At 47.2% G+C, this 18,549-nt stretch overlaps 1 protein-coding gene across 9 annotated transcripts in view; it reads right to left on the bottom strand.

Annotated features, from left to right (window-relative positions):
- The window catches only part of USP54 (ubiquitin specific peptidase 54), a 479,705-nt gene that overhangs the window by 29,573 nt on the left and 431,583 nt on the right, over nucleotides 1-18,549 (bottom strand). For 8 of the 9 annotated variants that reach the window (XM_030203404.1, XM_030203402.1, XM_030203407.1 and 5 more), the window contains 2 exons: nucleotides 2,024-2,142; nucleotides 1,582-1,722 (listed from right to left, as the gene is read on the bottom strand). In XM_030203404.1, the coding sequence (XP_030059264.1) occupies nucleotides 1,582-1,722; nucleotides 2,024-2,142 (260 nt within the window). The remainder of the gene's footprint in view (nucleotides 1-1,581; nucleotides 1,723-2,023; nucleotides 2,143-18,549) is intronic. The other variant, XM_030203409.1, reaches the window with a different exon arrangement.

Here is an 18,549-nt window from a genome sequence, read left to right as displayed (position 1 = left end):
TTCTCCGCAGTCCCAGCCCTGCTCACGTTCCAATTAATCTGAATGGAGAATTGTTCCAAGCGCCAAGCAAGCCAAAATGAGGCTGGACTGGAGAATCGTTCCGTCTCGTTCTTTTTTTTTTTTTTTTTTTAAGAGACAGGAGAGGAATACAGCCAAAATCCTCAACAGAATTTAAGTAGGCTGACAGGGGGAGAAGGGTAGGGACCTGGCACCACCAGGTGTATCCCAGAATGTGCTCCAGCACCTCAACCCCAGAGAAAGCTCAACATACCTGAGGGAACGGGATAGGAGCCTCAGGCCACAGAGCTGCACTTTATGCTCCCTTCTACCTGCTAGATAGAGAGAATACTGAAGTGAGGCTGGCTGCACATGCTCTATTGTAGCAAACTTCTGAGTTCTCTCTATCTAACCTGCTAGAGGAGGGGCATAACCCAGAAGTCTCTGGATTGATCTGGGGACGCTATGGAACTTACACCTGCCATAATGCTGGCGTAAGTGTGTTCAGCTACACTATGTTCCAGAGATGTCTGCCTAACTTATAGTATTCTATAAGCTACAAATGCAACTTTATGCCCTCCTCAAGTTTATGCCCGCCTGCCAACTACGCACTATCTGAGGTATATGAATAGTTAAAAATAGCATTGAGGTGCATGTTTGGCATTTATGCATGTATGTGCACCCATACAAATGTATATGCTATCATTCTAATTATCTACATGTGTAAAAGGCAAATAAATGTTAGTGCCTATTTTACAGAAGTACCCCACAGTAAGCTAAACCCTGATTTATTAATCATTCCCCCTGCCCACCCCATTGACAGAGGTTGAGAAAAAAAGCCTAGTAAATTGGCACCTAGGGGGCAGGTCTATATGTGTGTGCCTTCTTTTAGGCACTCTGAAACCACATGTTGATATCCTATTCTAAGATGGCATCTGGGTGCTTTGATTCCCTTATAGAACACTATATTACCTGGCATCGGTATGCCTTACATTTATGCGCCTGCAGACACATGAGCCATAGACTTGGTGCAACTGCAGGTGCCTAAAAGCAGCAGATACCCACCTAATTTACTGTATTCTGTAATCTGCACATTTAAGTGGCAGCACTGCCCATGCACCTCCCATACTCCACCTATGTAAATGACCCCTTTGCATTTACACACTATAGCACTCACACCCTTATAGTGATTAGTTGTTTTGTTGCCACTTAGACGTGTAAGTGTACACTTACCTGCAAAAGTGCCAGTAATCTGTACACACAAGGGGCGTATAATTGTGGACACAAAGTTATAAGATGCCCTTTTAGTGCTTATTTCTAGACTATCATTGGAAAGGTTGTGTGAAATCTGATTATGCTGTAAATAGTTATACATATCTATATTGTACAGATCAAGTTTTCAGTAATCAAGACTCTGAAATGACTGCAACAAGTGAAACAATAGTGAGCTTCTCAAATTTTCTTCAAGATTTTGGAAATGACAGAATTGCTGTTTGTAAGTGGGAGAGAGGACTGTATTTCTGAATTCAACCACTGCTTCTTACAAAGCAGGCACACGTGCATCAGAAGGCTTAATCTACTTACAAAACTGTGAGAAGAGACAAGCGTCTCCTCCCTGCTAGTGATGACTGTTCCACTCAGGCTACGAGACAGGCGACGGAAATTCTCTGCGCTGTACTGATCGTTCTCTTCACATATTGTGCCATGGCCTCTGCTGAAGTCAACCTACAGACGCATACACACACATACACACAGAGGCCGAAATTCAGAAAGGGGCAGCTCTCATGCATAAATTCTCAGGCAGGGGCAAAGCAAAAATGATAACCTAAACAACCAACCATAATACATAAAAGGAGGTTTAAAGTGATTTGTGGGCAGCTACCAACATTACTTTTATGGTTTTCATAGTCACCTTCTAATTTCTTTTACTAATGAGACAATAGTTTTTTTTTCTGTGCAAAGAGAATTGCTTCAGGTTTTCCTTATATTTCCCATCACTTCCTTGTCACACATGGCTCTTTGTTACCTTGGAAACAGGTGATGCATTGGGTCCAAAGAGACTGCGCTCAATTTCTGCAGTTGGAGTTCTTGAGAAGCCCCTGCCGGATACCATTGGCATATTCTTCATTATTGTGTTTGCCCAAACTGGAGAGGCAAAAAAAGGGATGGAAGAGAACTTAAGGTCATTTTGCACAAGCTAATACTATGCTATGCCTTAATATGCATGTAAAGATGACACAGGCTTTCAAGGAAATAAAATTCCATTTTGTCAGATTCATGATGGTAAACCAGGGGCATAGCCACACTTCGGCGGGAGGGAGCTCCAGAGCCCGAGGGGAGGGGGCACATTTTAGCCCCCCCCCCCGGTGCCGCCGACCCCCCCACCACCATTGTCAAATTTGCCCCCCCCCCCGCCCGCCACTGACCCTCTCGTGCAGGACGTCAGAAACAGAAGGAAGCCTTTTGCGAGAAGAAGAGGACCTCGGCTGGCGAGGGTTGGGGTCCCCCGCCAGCAAAGGCAGGCAACAGCGACAACGGGGTCGGGCGGGTCGTCGGCAGGGGGGTCCAGGGCCAAATCTACGGGGGCCCAGGCCCCCCTGGCCCCACGTAGCTACACCACTGTGGTAAACCCCACACATCTGTGTACAGGTACTAAAGTTAGTGAATAGCCAAATGCAATGGAGGCTTTATTAGGCTCACAACAAATTGAATGGTATGCTGACTTACATCCTCTGTTTGCTGCAGGCATGCTCAAGACAAAGTTTAAAGTTGCCTCGGACCAGGTGTTAACCTTTTACATGGACTGCTACTATAAAAATTGTGCTTACCTAGGTGACAAATGAAAAGACCCAGCCTTACCTTTCCAAGCACAACCACACAAGCTCACTCCAGAGCATCCCCTAATCTCCTTGAAAATCTCCATCCCCCACAAGAATGACACAGCTCATTTCAGGGCACGTCCTCTTTTCATCTCCCTGGCACTAATAAGTATGAAAAAGCCCTTTTGAGGGCTATACAACACCACCTGGTGCAACACCTCCAGAATGAGCACCTAAGATTCAACTTTTCTCCATGGCAGGAGAGATTATAGAACCCTGTGTAGTGAAAGATCGCTAGGCAGCAAAATTCTAAATTTGGAGGGGAATAGAGATACCTCTGATAGGGAAGATGCCCATTTTGGAAGGCTGAGAGGGGTTGTCAGAGACAGGGCCACCGAGATACAGAGCTGGGACTGGGGCAAGGCCACTTCCCCCCCCAGGATGCAGCTGCTGCCCCCACTCGGGACGCCGCTGCTGCCCCTTGCTCACTCGCTTAGGCCGCCACTGCCCCCATCTTCTTGTGTCAGTGCGTCTGTTCCTTCCCAGCCTCCAAGGGGGCCTGGTGCATGTCTCTCTCCTGCTCCTGTGTGCCGGAACCAGGTTATCGTGTTAACGCAATCACCCGGGTCCCAACAGGAGCAGGAGGGAGAGAGAGACCCTTGCACCAGGTCACCCTTAAGAGGCTGGGCCTGGGGAATTCCCTCCCCCCCTTCTCTGCGGCCCTGGTTGGAGGAAATCAAAAGTACTCTTATCCAAGAGGGGGCTGTGTCATTAGGGTTAACATGAGAAATGATTTGCCCCATAAGACAGCTGTGTTGTTCTTGGAAGGGTGTTGCTCTACAAGAAATTGTGTCATTTTTGGTGGAAAGATGATTGAAAGGGGGAGGGGTAAGGTGTAATACAAAAGGGGCTTAATGCAATTGTTCAGCAAGGAAAGGAATAGTGTCAGGGAGGGGGGGGGGGGGGGGGTTATGTGATGCTTGGGGTCTACAGCAAAAGATGGGTGCTGGCATGATTTTATTAGAGGGGAAAAAAATCCCTCCTGTTAACTGGTTTTCCATTTCAGACAAGGAAGCACAGGGGAATTCCTACCAGACAACATGGAAGTTAAACTATTTTATGTAAATGCCTACATTAGCAAAGAAGCCGTGTTACTGAGTGTAAGTTTTAACATGTCCTCTGTAAAATTGTTTTTTATAGCATATTAAATCCCATTTTAATGTGAATGCAAACTTTTTACCAAGTCAAATTAAACATTTTAGTGTGAGTTTTATTACATTAGGTAATCCCCTCTATCTTTAAATAGGCTAGCATACGGTACATAGAATGGTGTGTATTTTTTTCTCTCATCTTTTTCTGGACATTTACAGGCTCTGAGCTGCTAACCAGTTCAAATACCCATACATTATGGCTTCAAAAATATACAGACAAACTTGCAAGAAAATACATTGAAGGCATATTGGTTACATCTGCAAAACAATGTTTTTATAACTATGGACCCAGGCGATCTCTGAAGGTTTCATAATATTATTACACTTCATAGCATCATAATTTACACTCTTGAACAGAAAAACACTTTTTTCACTTTATTAAATGTCTATAGAATTAAACAAGATTAACACTTGATACTGGAAGAACCAAGTAGAGCAGATGCCAAAGAAGAAAAACAACACTGCAAGATTTTAACAAACAGCATGTCATAAAAGCTCTGATCATACCCTATTTGTATTTAAGCCACATGATGGAAGGAGGAATCCTTCACTACTGAGCCTAACAGTGTTTAAAAAAAAATAGAAATAGGGAAACAGACTAGAAAGAAAAAAAAAAACAGAACTAAAACTTTTCCACTTAAACCACACAAAATTACACCTTTCTTCTAGCAGCCTTACTTCTCTGGGAGCCAATCCTAAAAGTCTAACCTTATTATCTAAAAAGTTCTCCTATTAAATCTGGTCACAGAAAGAATGCAGTTGCCCCTGAAAAATAATACACAAAAGAAGCAAAGGGTGAATATGGCTCCCAAAGAAATCACACCTTCTCCCTCTGAGCCAAAAGGGCTTTACAGTTGCCCCTGAAAAATAACACACAAAAGGAAGCACAGGGTGAATGTGGCTCCCAAGGAAATCACACCTTCTCCCTCTGAGCCAAAAGGGCTCTACATCTCAAATGACTTGGCAGCTGAAAAATATCTTCTTTGACCACAAATTGTCAGGGTCTGGTGCAAAAATGATCAGAAAAGTATCTCTGGAGAAACATTCAGAAGATGATTTTAATAAGCCACACACAGCCAGGCTGCCTGCCAAAACCTCTACTAGTTCCTGTACCCTGGCTCTTCTTGCTGCCAAATAAAGGTCCCTAGTAGTTGAGGAGGAGGGGGGGAGAAACTAAGCAGTTTACAACTTGTAGAGATGAAAACCAAAGCTCTCCTTTCAAGAAGGGGAAAGGAACGAGATTAGAATAATCTATTCAGTGCTATGCAGTTCAGGAACTACCCTAACTGCTCAATATGCTTCATGAGGAGCTTACTGTATAACTAGTAAAAAAGGCCCGTTTCTGACACAAATGAAACGGGCGCTAGCAAGGTTTTCCTCGGAGTGTGTATGTTTGAGAGAGTGTATGTGAGAGTGAGTGTGTGAGAGTGAGTGAATGTGCGAGTGTGTGTGTGTGAGAGAGAGTCTGGGTGCGAGTGTGTCTGTGAGAGAGAGAGTGTGTGTGTGTGTGTGAATGAGAGTGTGTGCAAGTGCTTATGTGAGACACAGTGTGAAAGAGAGTGTGTTTCACACAAATACAGTGTGTGCGAGAGAGAGAGAGAGAGAGAGAGAGAGAGAGAGAGAGAGTGTGTGTGAGACACAGATTCTCTGTGAGACTGAGTGTATGAGACCAAAATAGTTTGTGAGTGACTGTGTGACACATAGAGAGTGAATGTGATACAGTGTGAGACATAGAGTGTGTGAGAGACAGTGTGTGAGAGTGAGAGAAAGACACTGACTGTGAGAGAGAGAGAGAGAGAGAGAGAGAGAGAGAGAGAGAGAGAGAGAGTGAGAGTGAGTGTGTGTGTGACAGAGATACCTCCCCCCCTCTGGTGTCTGAGTGTTACTGTGCAGGACGCTGAGCTCTGGCTGTGCTTCAAGGAACTGACCAATCCTATTTAATAGCATGCACCTCCAACATTCTGAAGCCGAGAAACCTCAAGTGGTTGGTCACTTCTGCTTGTGACGAACCCAGAAGTACGTGATGTCAATTCAGGAGATGGATACAGAGAGCACGAATGCCTCAGCCATGCAGTCAACTTCAGAATGTTGGAGGTGCATTTTATTATATAGGACAAGATTCACCTTAATGGCAATTTTGATAAAAAGATTCCAGAAGTAAAGGCAAAGGAAATGGTTCCACATTGACAGTGTCATAATACTAATAGTGTGTCACCTAATTTGATGATAGGATGGGATCACTGGAAGATGTTGATGCAGTGAGTGTAGCGATCTGGGACTTGTAGCATGGAATGTTGCTACTAATTGGGTTTTTGCCATGTATTTGTGACCTGGGTTGGCCACTGCTAGAAGCAGGATACTGGGCTAGATGGACCATTGGTCTGACCCAGTATGGCTATTCTTATGTAAACTTGCGAGACCCTATTAGGAGCTTAGCTTTGTACAGGAGCTGAACACCTCCTATACAAAGACTTTGGAACAGAGCGTTATAATAATCAAGATTATTGAGGACCACTACATGAATAAAATTTGGAGAGCAGATGTGTCAAAAAGACAGCTCACAGATCTAATTATTTTCAGCTTATAGGATGTCCCCTAATAGCAGCCACCGCTCATCCTGCTGACATACGATTATTATTACGATTATTACAACCAAGTGGCTGTAATAATCGTATGTCGACAGGATGAGCGCTGGCGGCTACTAGGGGACATCACTGAAAAAGCGTTTCAGCGAAACATGTGCCATGTCGGAGTAAAAAGTGCCCCTAAGCAGACTATGATTTGAAAGTCAGTCTAAAAAAGATGAGTACTGAGTAGTTGATTACTTCAGTAATTTTATCAAAAGATTTAAAAGTGTTAAAAAGAAATTAAACAAGTTTAGAAAGCAGGAAGGTTTTGAACTGATGAAGACATGACTATGTAAATCACTGTGTAAAACTTGAACACAGGGTTATACTACTGATGTTCATAAATTATCTATATATATAAAAGGCAACCCCAACGTTCTGAAGCCTCCACGGAAGTTGAGGCGCCCGAGATATCCGGTGTGCCCTGGAGTGTCTGCACCGCCCTCGCGTCAAAACGTCATGACGCGTCAAAACGTAATGACGTCGAGGGCGGAGCTATTGACACTCGAGGGCCGAAACGGCCCACAGCGAACAAGGCAAGTAGCTTCAACGGACGGAGGGAGGGGGCCCCTTGCTAGCGCCCGTTTCATTCCGCTCAGAAACGGGCATTTTTTCCCTAGTTATACCAGTGCTTTTTTTGTGCCGGTACGCAACAGTACGGTGTACCGGCACCTTTTTTTTTTTTGCTCCCCCCGCCCCGTGAGTCCATGTCCCGCACGCAGTGCCAGCCCCCATTTCCGGCCGCTGCTGCTTCTCCTGTTGAGCAGCAGCGGCCGCTACACAAAGATAAAGATTTAAAAAAAAACTTCAAACCTGGCTGAAACGCGGCATCCCGGCACTGTAGACAGCCATTAGGCATTGGCTGTTGCCCCGCAGCCGCTCCTCCTCTTGCCTCTACGTCACTGCGCTCCTCCGGGGTCTTCCTCCAGGGGCAGTGACGTAGAAGCAAGAGGAGGAGCGGCTGCGGGGCAACAGCCAATGCCTAATGGCTGTCTACAGTGCCGGGGTGCCGCGTTTCAGCCAGGTTTGAAGTTTTTTTTTAATCTTCTTTTTCTTTGTGTAGCGGCCGCTGCTGCTCAACAGGAGAAGCAGCAGCGGCCGGAAATAGGGGCTGGTGCCGCGTGCGTCACGACTTCGCGCCGTTCGCGCCAAACTTGGCAGGGAGAGGGAATCCAACAGAGGGAAGGATTGGGGAGAGAGAGAAAGAGGGAAACCAACAGAGGGAAGGATTGGGGAGAGAGAGAAAGAGGGAAACCAACAGAGGGAAGGATTGGGGAGAGAGAGAAAGAGGGAAACCAACAGAGGGAAGGATTGGGGAGAGAGAGGGGAAAACAGATGGATGGGGAGAGAGAGGGAAAAACAGATGGAAGGATGGGGAGAGAGGGAAAAACAGATGGAAGGATTGGGGAGAGAGGGGAAAAACAGATGGAAGGATGGGGAGAGACAGAAAGAGGGAAAACAACAGAGGGAAGGATGGGGAGAGACAGAAAGAGGGAAAACAACAGAGGGAAGGATTGGGGAGAGAGAGGGGAAAACAGATGGAAGGATGGGGAGGAGAAGGAAAAACAGATGGAAGGATGGGGAGAGAGAAGGAAAAACAGATGGAAGGATGGGGAGAGAGAGGGAGAAAAACAGATGGAAGGATTGGGGAGAGAGGGGAAAACAGATGGAAGGGATTGGGGAGAGAGGGGAAAACAGATGGAAGGATTGGGGAGAGAGGGGAAAACAGATGGAAGTATTGGGGAGAGAGGGGAAAACAGATGGAAGGATTGGGAGAGAGGGGAAAACAGATGGAAGGATTGGGGAGAGAGGGGAAAACAGATGGAAGGATTGGGGAAAGAGGGAAAAACAGATGGAAGGATTGGGGAGAGAGGGAAAAACAGATGGAAGGATTGGGGAGAGAGGGGAAAAAACAGATGGAAGGATTGGGGAGAGAGGGGAAAAACAGATGGAAGGATTGGGGAGAGAGGGGAAAAACAGATGGAAGGATGGGGAGAGAGAGGGAAAAACACAGATGGAAGGATGGGGAGAGAGAGAGGGAAAAACACAGATGGAAGGATGGGGAGAGAGAGGGAAAAACACAGATGGAAGGATTGGGGAGAGAGGGGAAAAACAGATGGAAGGATGGGGAGAGAGAGGGAAAAACACAGATGGAAGGATTGGGGAGAGAGGGGAAAAACAGATGGAAGGATGGGGAGAGAGAGGGAAAACACAGATGGAAGGATTGGGGAGAGAGGGGAAAAACAGATGGAAGGATGGGGAGAGAGAGGGAAAACAGATGGAAGGATGGGGAAAGAGAGAGGGAAAACAGATGGAAGGATGGGGAGAGAGAGAGGGAAAACAGATGGAAGGATGGGGAGAGAGAGGGAAAAACAGATGGAAGGATGGGGAGAGAGAGGGAAAAACAGATGGAAGGATGGGGAGAGAGAGAGGGAAAACGGAAGGATAGGGAGAGAAAGAGGGAAGACGCTGGATGGAAGAATGCAGAAAGAAATAGGAGAGACACTGGAAGGATGGGGAGAGAAAGCAGAGCTGCTGGATGGAAAAGGGGAATAGAGAAAGACTGGAGAATAAGAGGAAGGGGCATGGGGAGAACAAGGGTGAGGAAAAGATGAAAAGCCACAGGTAGATGAAGGAAATTAAAGAATGGATAGTAAGAATGAATTAAATCTGGACAGAGAGAGAGCCTGAAAAATATTGAAGAAAGCAAAGAAAAAGGAGACAAAAATGACAAATGGCACAGAAGAGTTAAGCGAAAACAAAGGAAAGCAGAATCACAGACTGGGACCAATATGGAAAGAAAAACAGTCACCAGACAACAAAGGTAGAAAAAAATCATTTTATTTTCATTTTAGTGTTTGTAATATGTCCAATTTGAGAATTTACATTGGCTGTCTTATTTTGAACTGGGTATACTGGAGCTGTAAGAGCTTACAGAGATTATTTATAATGAAAAAAAATCACGTTATTTTTTTCTCCTATAGTACTATAATATTTTCAATGATGTCTGTTTATATGCGCCATGGCTGGTATAGGGGGTGTGGTTAATGTGGGTGTGGCTATCATAGGGGTGGAGCCATATGTGGTGACCCCGTCCATAATGAGTACCGGCACCTTTTTTTCTACAAAAAAAGCACTGAGTTATACATATAACTGACTATTTGGATCTGGATGTTCAGGGTTTGTTGAAGATTACACATTACCTATTTGATTTATATTTTTAAAAATATGCATTATCAAGCATACTGTATATGAAGACCTTTACACCTGATTTCAAGCAGGAATAATGTCCAGTTCTAAAATCTAGTTGTGATTTCATGCTAGTATTCAGAAAATAGGCAACTTCCTGCTCTACTAACCTAGGCACCTAAATCCAGTGTTCAGTCTTCCTGTTTCCAACATTTACAAATGTCTTCAAGTATGTGGAATGATATCAGCACCATCAGGGAAATGTGTCCAGTTTTGAAAATGTCAGGTAGATTCTATTAGTTATGTAATGAGATAGTAAATAAATGCCTTGAAGAATACTAAACTTAATCAATAAACCCAGAGCGTCTAACACACATTTAAAAAGTTTAATTTGTGTTAGAAGCCATGGCTTTACTGACTGAGTTTGAAATATAAACAACAAGAGTGACCCACTATTAAGACAAACAAATATAGGTGAAAATGAAGCACGTTGTGTCTGAAGGAAGGAAAAAGCCTCAAGAAGCTCCAGACCATCCGGTCTAAAAAGCTACGAGCTATCAATGCGATTTGTTCCTCATCATTGCCTGAAAAAAACCTTCCTGCTGTATACTTCTCACAAGTGAGGAATCCCTAGCATCCAGACTCACCCAAAACAACAAACACTGGTCAATTGGGCCTTGCAACGGCAAGGACATAATGTAGATTAACCTGAAACTATATATAAACTAGCTGAGAGTGCAGCCTGACACAGAATGAAATGGGCCTAGGAGGGTGGAGTTGGATTCTAAACCCCAAACAGATTCTGCAACACTGACTGCCCAAACCGACTGTTGCGTGGGGTATCCTGCTCAAGGCAATAATGAGATTTGAATAAGTGGACTGAAGATCACGTCACTGCTTTCCAAATCTCTTCAATGGAGGCTGTCTTCAAGTGGGCTACTGATGGAGTCATGGCTCTAACATTATGAGTCGTGACATAGCCCTCTAGAGTCAATCCAGCTTGGGCATAAGCGAAGGAAATGCAATTTGCTAGTCAATTGGAAATGGTGCATTTACTGATGGCGACTCCCCTCCTGTTGGGATCACAGAGAAAAACAACTTAGCACACTGTCTGAAGGACTTCGTCTGCTCCATGTAAAAGTCCAACACTCTCTTGCAGTCCAAGGTGTGCAAGCTGCTTTCACCAGGGTGGGCATAAGGATGGGGAAAAAATGTTGGCAAGACAACTGACTGGTTCAGATGGAACTCCAACACCACCTTCGGCAGGAACTTAGGGTGCGTGCGGAGGACTGTTGTGATGAAACCTAGTATAAGGTGCATCCACTACTAAGGCCTGAAGCTCACTGACCTATGAGCTGAAGTAACAGCCACCAAGAAAACGACCTTCCAGGTCAAGTACTTTAGATGGCAGGAATTCAGTGGCTCAAAAGGAGCTTTCATCAGCTGGGTGAGAATGACGTTGGGATCCCATGACACTGGTGGAGGTTTGACAGGGGGCTTTGACAAAAGCAAACCTCTCATGAAGCGAACTAAAGGCTGTCCAGAGATAGGCTTACCTTCTACACGCTGATGATAAGCACTAATTGCACTAAGATGAACCCTTACTGAGTTGGTCTTGAGACCAGACTCTGATAAGTGTAGAAGGTAATCAAGCAGGGTCTGTGTAGGGCAAGTAATGGGATCTATGGCCTTGCTGTCATACCACACAGCAAAGCTCCTCCATTTAAAAGAGTAATACCTCAGTGGAATCTTTCCTGGAAGCAAGCAAGACCCAGGAGACACCCTCCGAAAGACCCAAGGAAGTGAATTCCATGCTCTCAACATCCAGGCCATGAGAGCCAGAGACTGGAGGTTGGGATGTAGAAGTGACCCCTCATTTTGCGTGATGAGGGTCGGGAAACACTCCAATCTTCATGGTGCTTTGGAGGACAATTCCAGTAGTAGAGGGAACCAAATCTGCCACGTCCAGTAAGGCGCGATTAGGATCATGGTTCTGCGGTTTTTCTTGAGTTTCAACAAAAGTTTTTCCCACTAGAGGTACTGGAGGATACACACACAGAAGGTCCGTTCCCCAATGAAGGAGAAAGGCATCTGACACTAGTCTGTTGTGGGCCTGAAGCCTGGAACAGAACTGAAGGACCTTGTGATTGAGTTGAGTGGCGAAAAGATCCACCGAGGGGGTGCTCACACTCGGAAGATCTTGCGGGCTATGCCCATATTCAGAGACCAATCATGAGGTTGCATTACCTTGCTCAGCCTGTCGGCCAGACTGTTGTTTACACCGGTCAGATATGTGGTCTGGAGAAACATGCCGTAATGGCATGCCCAAAGCCACATCTGGATGGCTTCCTGACACTGAGGGCGAGATCCAGTACTCCGCTGCTTGTTATTGTAATACATCGCAACCTGATTGTCTGTTTGAATTAGGATAACTTGGTTGGCCAGCTGATCTCTGAAAGCCTTTAGAACGTTCCAGATCGCTCAGAGCTCCAGAAGGTTGATCAGAAGACCTATCTCCTGGATGGACCAAGCTCCTTGGGTGTGAAGCCCATCTACATTAGCCTCCCCACCCACCCCAAGAGTGATGCATCCGACGTCAGCACTTTTTGTGGCTGAGGAATTTGAAATGAAAGTCCCAAGGTCAGATTGGACCGAATTGTCCACCAATAAATAGAGAGTACCAGCTCAGGAGACACTCAGATGACATCTAGGCTCCCCATGGCTTCATACCACTGAGAAAACAGGGTCCATTGAACAGATCTCAAGTGAAGGCATGCCATGGGCGTAACATGTGGCCCAACAACCTCAACATCTGCCGAGCTGTGACCTGCTGCGATGTCAGAACCTTGGACGCGAGGGACAGAAGATTGCACGCGTCTCCGGTAGATAGGCTCAGTGCACGTATCGAGCAGGGCTTTATGAATTCCAATTGTTGGACAGGGCAGAGAAGGGACTTCGGGTAGTTTATTACGAACCCTAGTAGCTCGAGCATCTGAATAGTCTTCCGCATGGACTCCTGAGCACCGTCCTCCGAGGTGCTCTTCACCAGCCAATTGTCAAGATATGGGAACACATGCACTCCCAGTCTGCGTAGAGATGCTGCAACTACCACTAGACATTTGGTAAACACCCTGGGAGATGATGCAAGGCCAAAAGGCAAAACGCTGTACTGAAAATGAAGATACTTCCTGTGAGCTGGGAGTATTGGGATGCGTGTATATGCATCCTTCAAGTCCAGAAAGCATAGCCAATTGTTTCTCTGAATCATGGGAAGAAGGGTGCCCAGGGAAACCATTCAGAACTTTTCTCAGACTAGGAATTTGTTCAGGGCCCTCTGGTCTAGGATGGGATGCTTCCCCCCTGTCTTTTTCTGCACAAGGAAGTACCTGGACTAGAATCCCTGCCCTTCTTCCCCTGGTGGAATGGGTTCCACCGCATGCGCCTTTAGAGGGGCGGAGAGTTCCTCTGCAAGTACCTGATTGTGTTGAGAGCTGAACGAGCTCTCGGTGGACAATTTGGAAGTTTGGATACCAAATTGAGGGTGTATCCTAACCGGACTATTTGAAGAACCCACCAGTCGGAGGTTATGAGAAGCCACCTTTGGTGAAAAAATTTTAAGCCTTCCCCCAAATGGTAAGTCGTCCGGCATAGACATTTTTATGGTAGCTATGCTCTACTGGAGCCAGTCAAAAGCTGTCCCTTGCTTTTGCTGGGGAGCAGCAAGGGCCTTAGGCTCAAGCTGTTGACAAGAAACAGCACACTCAAGTGTAGCCTGAGCACGTTGGTGAGCCGCCAGAGCATACCTATGCCTAGAAAACGTGTAAGAAGTACTCCATGACTCACCAAAATACCTCCTATATGAGGAGGTGGTTGAAGAAGGAGCCCTGGGGGAGAGAGAAGACATAGCATCGGTATGCTTCTTGATCTGGTCACCCAGTTCCTCAACCTTCTCTCCGAAAAGGTTATCCCCTCAGCATAGGGCATCTGCCATTCTCTGCTGGACCAAATGGTCTAGGTCAGAGACACGCAGCCATGAGAGTCTGTGCATTGCTATACCCTGGGCAGAGATTCTGGATGTCACGTCAAGTGTCGTAAATGCCCTTTGCCAAGAACTTGCGACACACCTTCTGCTGCTTGACCAGCTGGCGAAAAGGTTCGGCGTGCTCCGGAGGGAATGCATCAACCAAGTCAGATAGCTGCCTCACTGAGTTCCGCAAATAGACTCTCGTGAAGAGCTGGTATGATTGAATACTGACAATGAGAATCGCGGCCTGATACATTTTTCTCCCAAAAGAGTCCAAGGTCCTAGCTTCTCTGCCTGGGGGAGCCGAAGCATAGTCCCTAGTATTCTTGGCTCTCTTGAGAGCAGCATCCACCACCATGGAGTTGTGGGGTAACTGAGAGCTCGCCAACCCAGGTTCCCCGTGGATCCGATACTGGGTGTCAATTTTCTTGGGGACCTCAGCAACAGACAGAGGGGATGCCCAGTTCCACACAAAGGAGTGCCTTGAGTACCACATGCAGAGGAGCAGTCACTGCCTTCTTAGGTGGAGAGGTGTAGTCCAGGACCTCGAGCATCATAGCCCTGGGCTCATCCTCCACTTCTACGGGGAAGGGTATAGCCTCAGCCATTTCCCGCACAAACGGAGAGAGAAATAGGCTCTCAGGTGGGGATAGCATTCTCTCAGGTGGAGAGGAAGGTTCTGAAGGGATCCCAAAGGACCCATCGGAGGAAAAGTACCTGGGATCCTCTTCAGACTACCACGGGTGCTCCTCCTCAGTGTCAGACAGCACTTCCCTCAGGGATTTTCGAGACCATGACTGCCTCGACTTCGAGGACCTGTGGCCTTGAGAACGGCGTCGAGGGATCAGTTCTTGCCTCAACTCCGGTGAAGCTTTCTCCACCGACGTCCAAGGAGAACCGGCCTAGGAGTCAGTCGACACTGGAACCGCAAGCAGCGCCAGTGTCATGGGCTTCACCACGGGCGGAGGGCCAAGCGGGGCTGCAGCGGAAGGCATGGTAGGCGCAGGCACCCCCGATGCACATCGCTGCATAATGGCCTCCAAAAGCTCTGGTAGCAAGGCCCAAAGTCACTCGTTGAGAGCCGCCATCGGTAAAGGCTGCGGAGCCAGTGCAGGCTCAGGTTGCCTAACCGCCTGGGTTGCGGGAGCAGGATCTCGGCTGCTGGGAGACAAGCGCGTTGGCACCTCTTAAATGGAGGGGGAACGCTCCTCCCGACGCTTCTCGGGAGCCTGATCCCTTGACGTCCTGAAGCTCCTGGCACCGTGCGTTGAAGGAGAACGGTGTTGGTGCTTCCTGGCCTTCGCCCGATGCACCTCACAGATACTCCTTGGTGCCGACGAGGACAACATGGAGTCCTCACGATGCCTCAGGGTCGGGTCCAATGATGGTTGGTCCTGGGGGGCCTGCACAGCAGGAGGCCTCGAGACAAGTGGAGACTCACTCGACACCTCACTACTCCCTGTGTCCCTAGGTCTCGCAGCAGCAGCCATCCCTACTGTGACTCCAGATGTTGATGCCTCCCTCGACACCGCCGACCTCAATGCTGATGTCGAAGGACCAGACCGAGCTCCAAAAGGTTTCTCTCTCTGAGTGTCTCGGGAAATTTGCGTCCTTTTCTTCATACGAAGACAAATGATGCAATTTGACAGGTTATAGTCAGGCCCGAGGCACTGGATACGTCAAGATTGTGTATCAGTAACACTGGAAGTCTTCGATGACATGGAAGGGAAGACAGCTTCGGTGAAATCAAAAGGCTCGACTATGCCTATGAAAAAATAAAGGCACAAAAATAGGAGCTATCCCGGCTGAGCAAGCCTAAGTGCGGCCCGCAACAAAAAAATAAAGTAAACAAATGCGGGTAAACAAAAACTAAAGAGAAATAAGGGTACCCTTGGTTTTCTTTTTAAAAAAACTAAAAGAAAATAAAGGGAAAAGGCGAAAAAATAGCCAAAAAGGCACTGAAAAAACAAGTAAGGCTCTTTCCTGGATAATAGAGGAGCTGCAGAGAGAACCACTGATCCTCACGCGGAAAAAAATGAACTGAGGAGCGTGGTGACGCAACGGGTAGGAAAGTGCTCTGCGGATGTGCGGCAAGTGCACCAGAAAGCTCTAGCAAAAGTTTTTCTTTTTGCTATGCATTATGCCGGTTCCCGGACTGACGCGGATTGTCAACCCACTTGTGAGAAGGGATACAGCCTGCTTGTCCTTGGAGAATACACTCTACCATTTTGCCGATCACCAGTATCATGCTTACTGGTCTATAATTTCCTGGGTCACCTCTGGAACCCTTTTTTAAAATTGTCATTACATTGGCCATTCTCCAATCTTCCAGTAGCACACTTGATTTTAAAGATAAATTACATATTACTAATAATCAATGCTTTTTTCTCCTAGGAAAAAAGGTACCAGTACTCATACAGTGCCAACCTTAAGGGCGGGGTCACTATTTATGGCTCTGCCCCTATAGTACAAACAAAAAAACAGCACCACGGGCCTTTAAAAATGGAACACAGTTCTTTAATGAATGAGCCTTGACAAGAAGACCGACACGGGCCGTGTTTCGGTGAATAGCACCTGCGTCAGGGGTCACAGTGATGACGTGGAAAACTTGGGGAATAACTCGAATATATTCCTCTACAATATATTATTCCTTACCCCACGTCTCATATAGTAAAAGCTACAAAGAAACAAGGCACTTTCACTTTCTGTATCCAAACAGAAAGTGAAAGTGCCTTGTTCCATTTTTTAAGGCCCGTGGTGCTGTTTTTTTGTTTGGACTTTAGTTTGTACTTCATTCCCTCTCTTTTGTTATCTCTGCCCCTATAGTAGCCAAGCCCCACAGTAGCCACACCCAGCATTGCATGGTAAGTGGAAGGGGGCCCCATAATTAGTTGTTATTGGAAGTGAATGATACATACCTGTAGCAGGTGTTCTCCGAGGACAGCAGGCTGATTGTTCTCACGACTGGGTGACGTCCGCGGCAGCCCCCACCAACCGGAAGAAGCTTCGCAGGCGGTCCACACGCAGGGCACGCCCACCGCGCATGCGCGGCCGTCTTCCCGCCCGTGCGCGACCGTTCCCGCCAGTTGAATGACAAGCAAAAATGATGAAAACGCAACTCCAAAGGGGAGGAGGGAGGGTAGGTGAGAACAATCAGCCTGCTGTCCTCGGAGAGCACCTGCTACAGGTATGTATCATTCACTTTCTCCGAGGACAAGCAGGCTGCTTGTTCTCACGACTGGGGTATCCCTAGCTCTCAGGCTCACTCAAAACAAGAACCCAGGTCAATTGAACCTCGCAACGGCGAGGGCACAACAGAAATTGACCTACGAAGAACAACTAACTGAGAGTGCAGCCTGAACAGAACAAATCGGGTCCTGGAGGGTGGAGTTGGATTTACACCCCAAACAGATTCTGCAGCACCGACTGCCCGAACCGACTGTCGCGTCGGGTATCCTGCTGGAGGCAGTAATGTGATGTGAATGTGTGGACAGATGACCACGTCGCAGCTTTGCAGATCTCTTCAATAGTGGCTGACTTCAAGTGGGCCACTGACGCTGCCATGGCTCTAACATTATGAGCCGTGACATGACCCTCAAGAGCCAGCCCAGCCTGGGCGTAAGTGAAGGAAATGCAATCTGCTAGCCAATTGGAGATGGTGCGTTTCCCGACAGCGACCCCTAGCCTGTTAGGGTCGAAAGAAACAAACAATTGGGCGGACTGTCTGTGGGGCTGTGTCCGCTCCAAGTAGAAGGCCAATGCTCTCTTGCAGTCCAATGTGTGCAACTGACGTTCAGCAGGGCGGGTATGAGGCCTGGGGAAGAATGTTGGCAAGACAACTGACTGGTTAAGATGGAACTCTGACACCACCTTCGGCAGGAACTTTGGGTGGGTGCGGAGCACTACTCTGTTGTGATGAAATTTGGTATATGGAGCATGAGCTACCAGGGCTTGAAGCTCACTGACCCTACGAGCTGAAGTAACTGCCACCAAGAAAATGACCTTCCAGGTCAAGTACTTCAGATGGCAGGTATTCAGTGGCTCAAAAGGAGGTTTCATCAGCTGGGTGAGGACGACGTTGAGATCCCATGACACTGCAGGAGGCTTGATAGGGGGCTTTGACAAAAGCAAGCCTCTCATGAATCGAACGACTAAAGGCTCTCCAGAGATGGCTTTACCTTCCACACGATAATGGCAAGCACTAATCGCACTAAGGTGATTCCTTACTGAGTTGGTCTTGAGGCCAGACTCTGATAAGTGCAGAAGGTATTCAAGCAGGTTCTGTGCAGGGCAAGAACGAGGTTCTAGGGCCTTGCTCTCACACCAAACGACAAACCTCCTCCACTTGAAAAAGTAACTCTTTTTAGTGGAATCCTTCCTAGAGGCAAGCAAGACACGGGAGACACCCTCAGACAAACCCAACGCAGTGAAGTCTACGCCCTCAACATCCAGGCCGTGAGAGCCAGGGACTGACGTCGTTCTGCGAAATGAGAGTCGGAAAACACTCCAATCTCCACGGTTCTTCGGAGGACAACTCCAGAAGAAGAGGGAACCAGATCTGACGGGGCCAAAAGGGCGCTATCAGAATCATGGTGCCGTGGTCTTGCTTGAGCTTCAGTAAGGTCTTCCCCACCAAAGGTATGGGAGGATAAGCATACAGGAGGCCGGTCCCCCAATGAAGG

Source organism: Microcaecilia unicolor, chromosome 5, assembly GCF_901765095.1.
Source record: "Microcaecilia unicolor chromosome 5, aMicUni1.1, whole genome shotgun sequence".
NCBI classification, from domain to species: domain Eukaryota; kingdom Metazoa; phylum Chordata; class Amphibia; order Gymnophiona; family Siphonopidae; genus Microcaecilia; species Microcaecilia unicolor.
The sequence above is the reverse complement of the archived record's forward strand: the minus strand, read 5'-3'. Positions and strand labels throughout refer to the sequence as shown.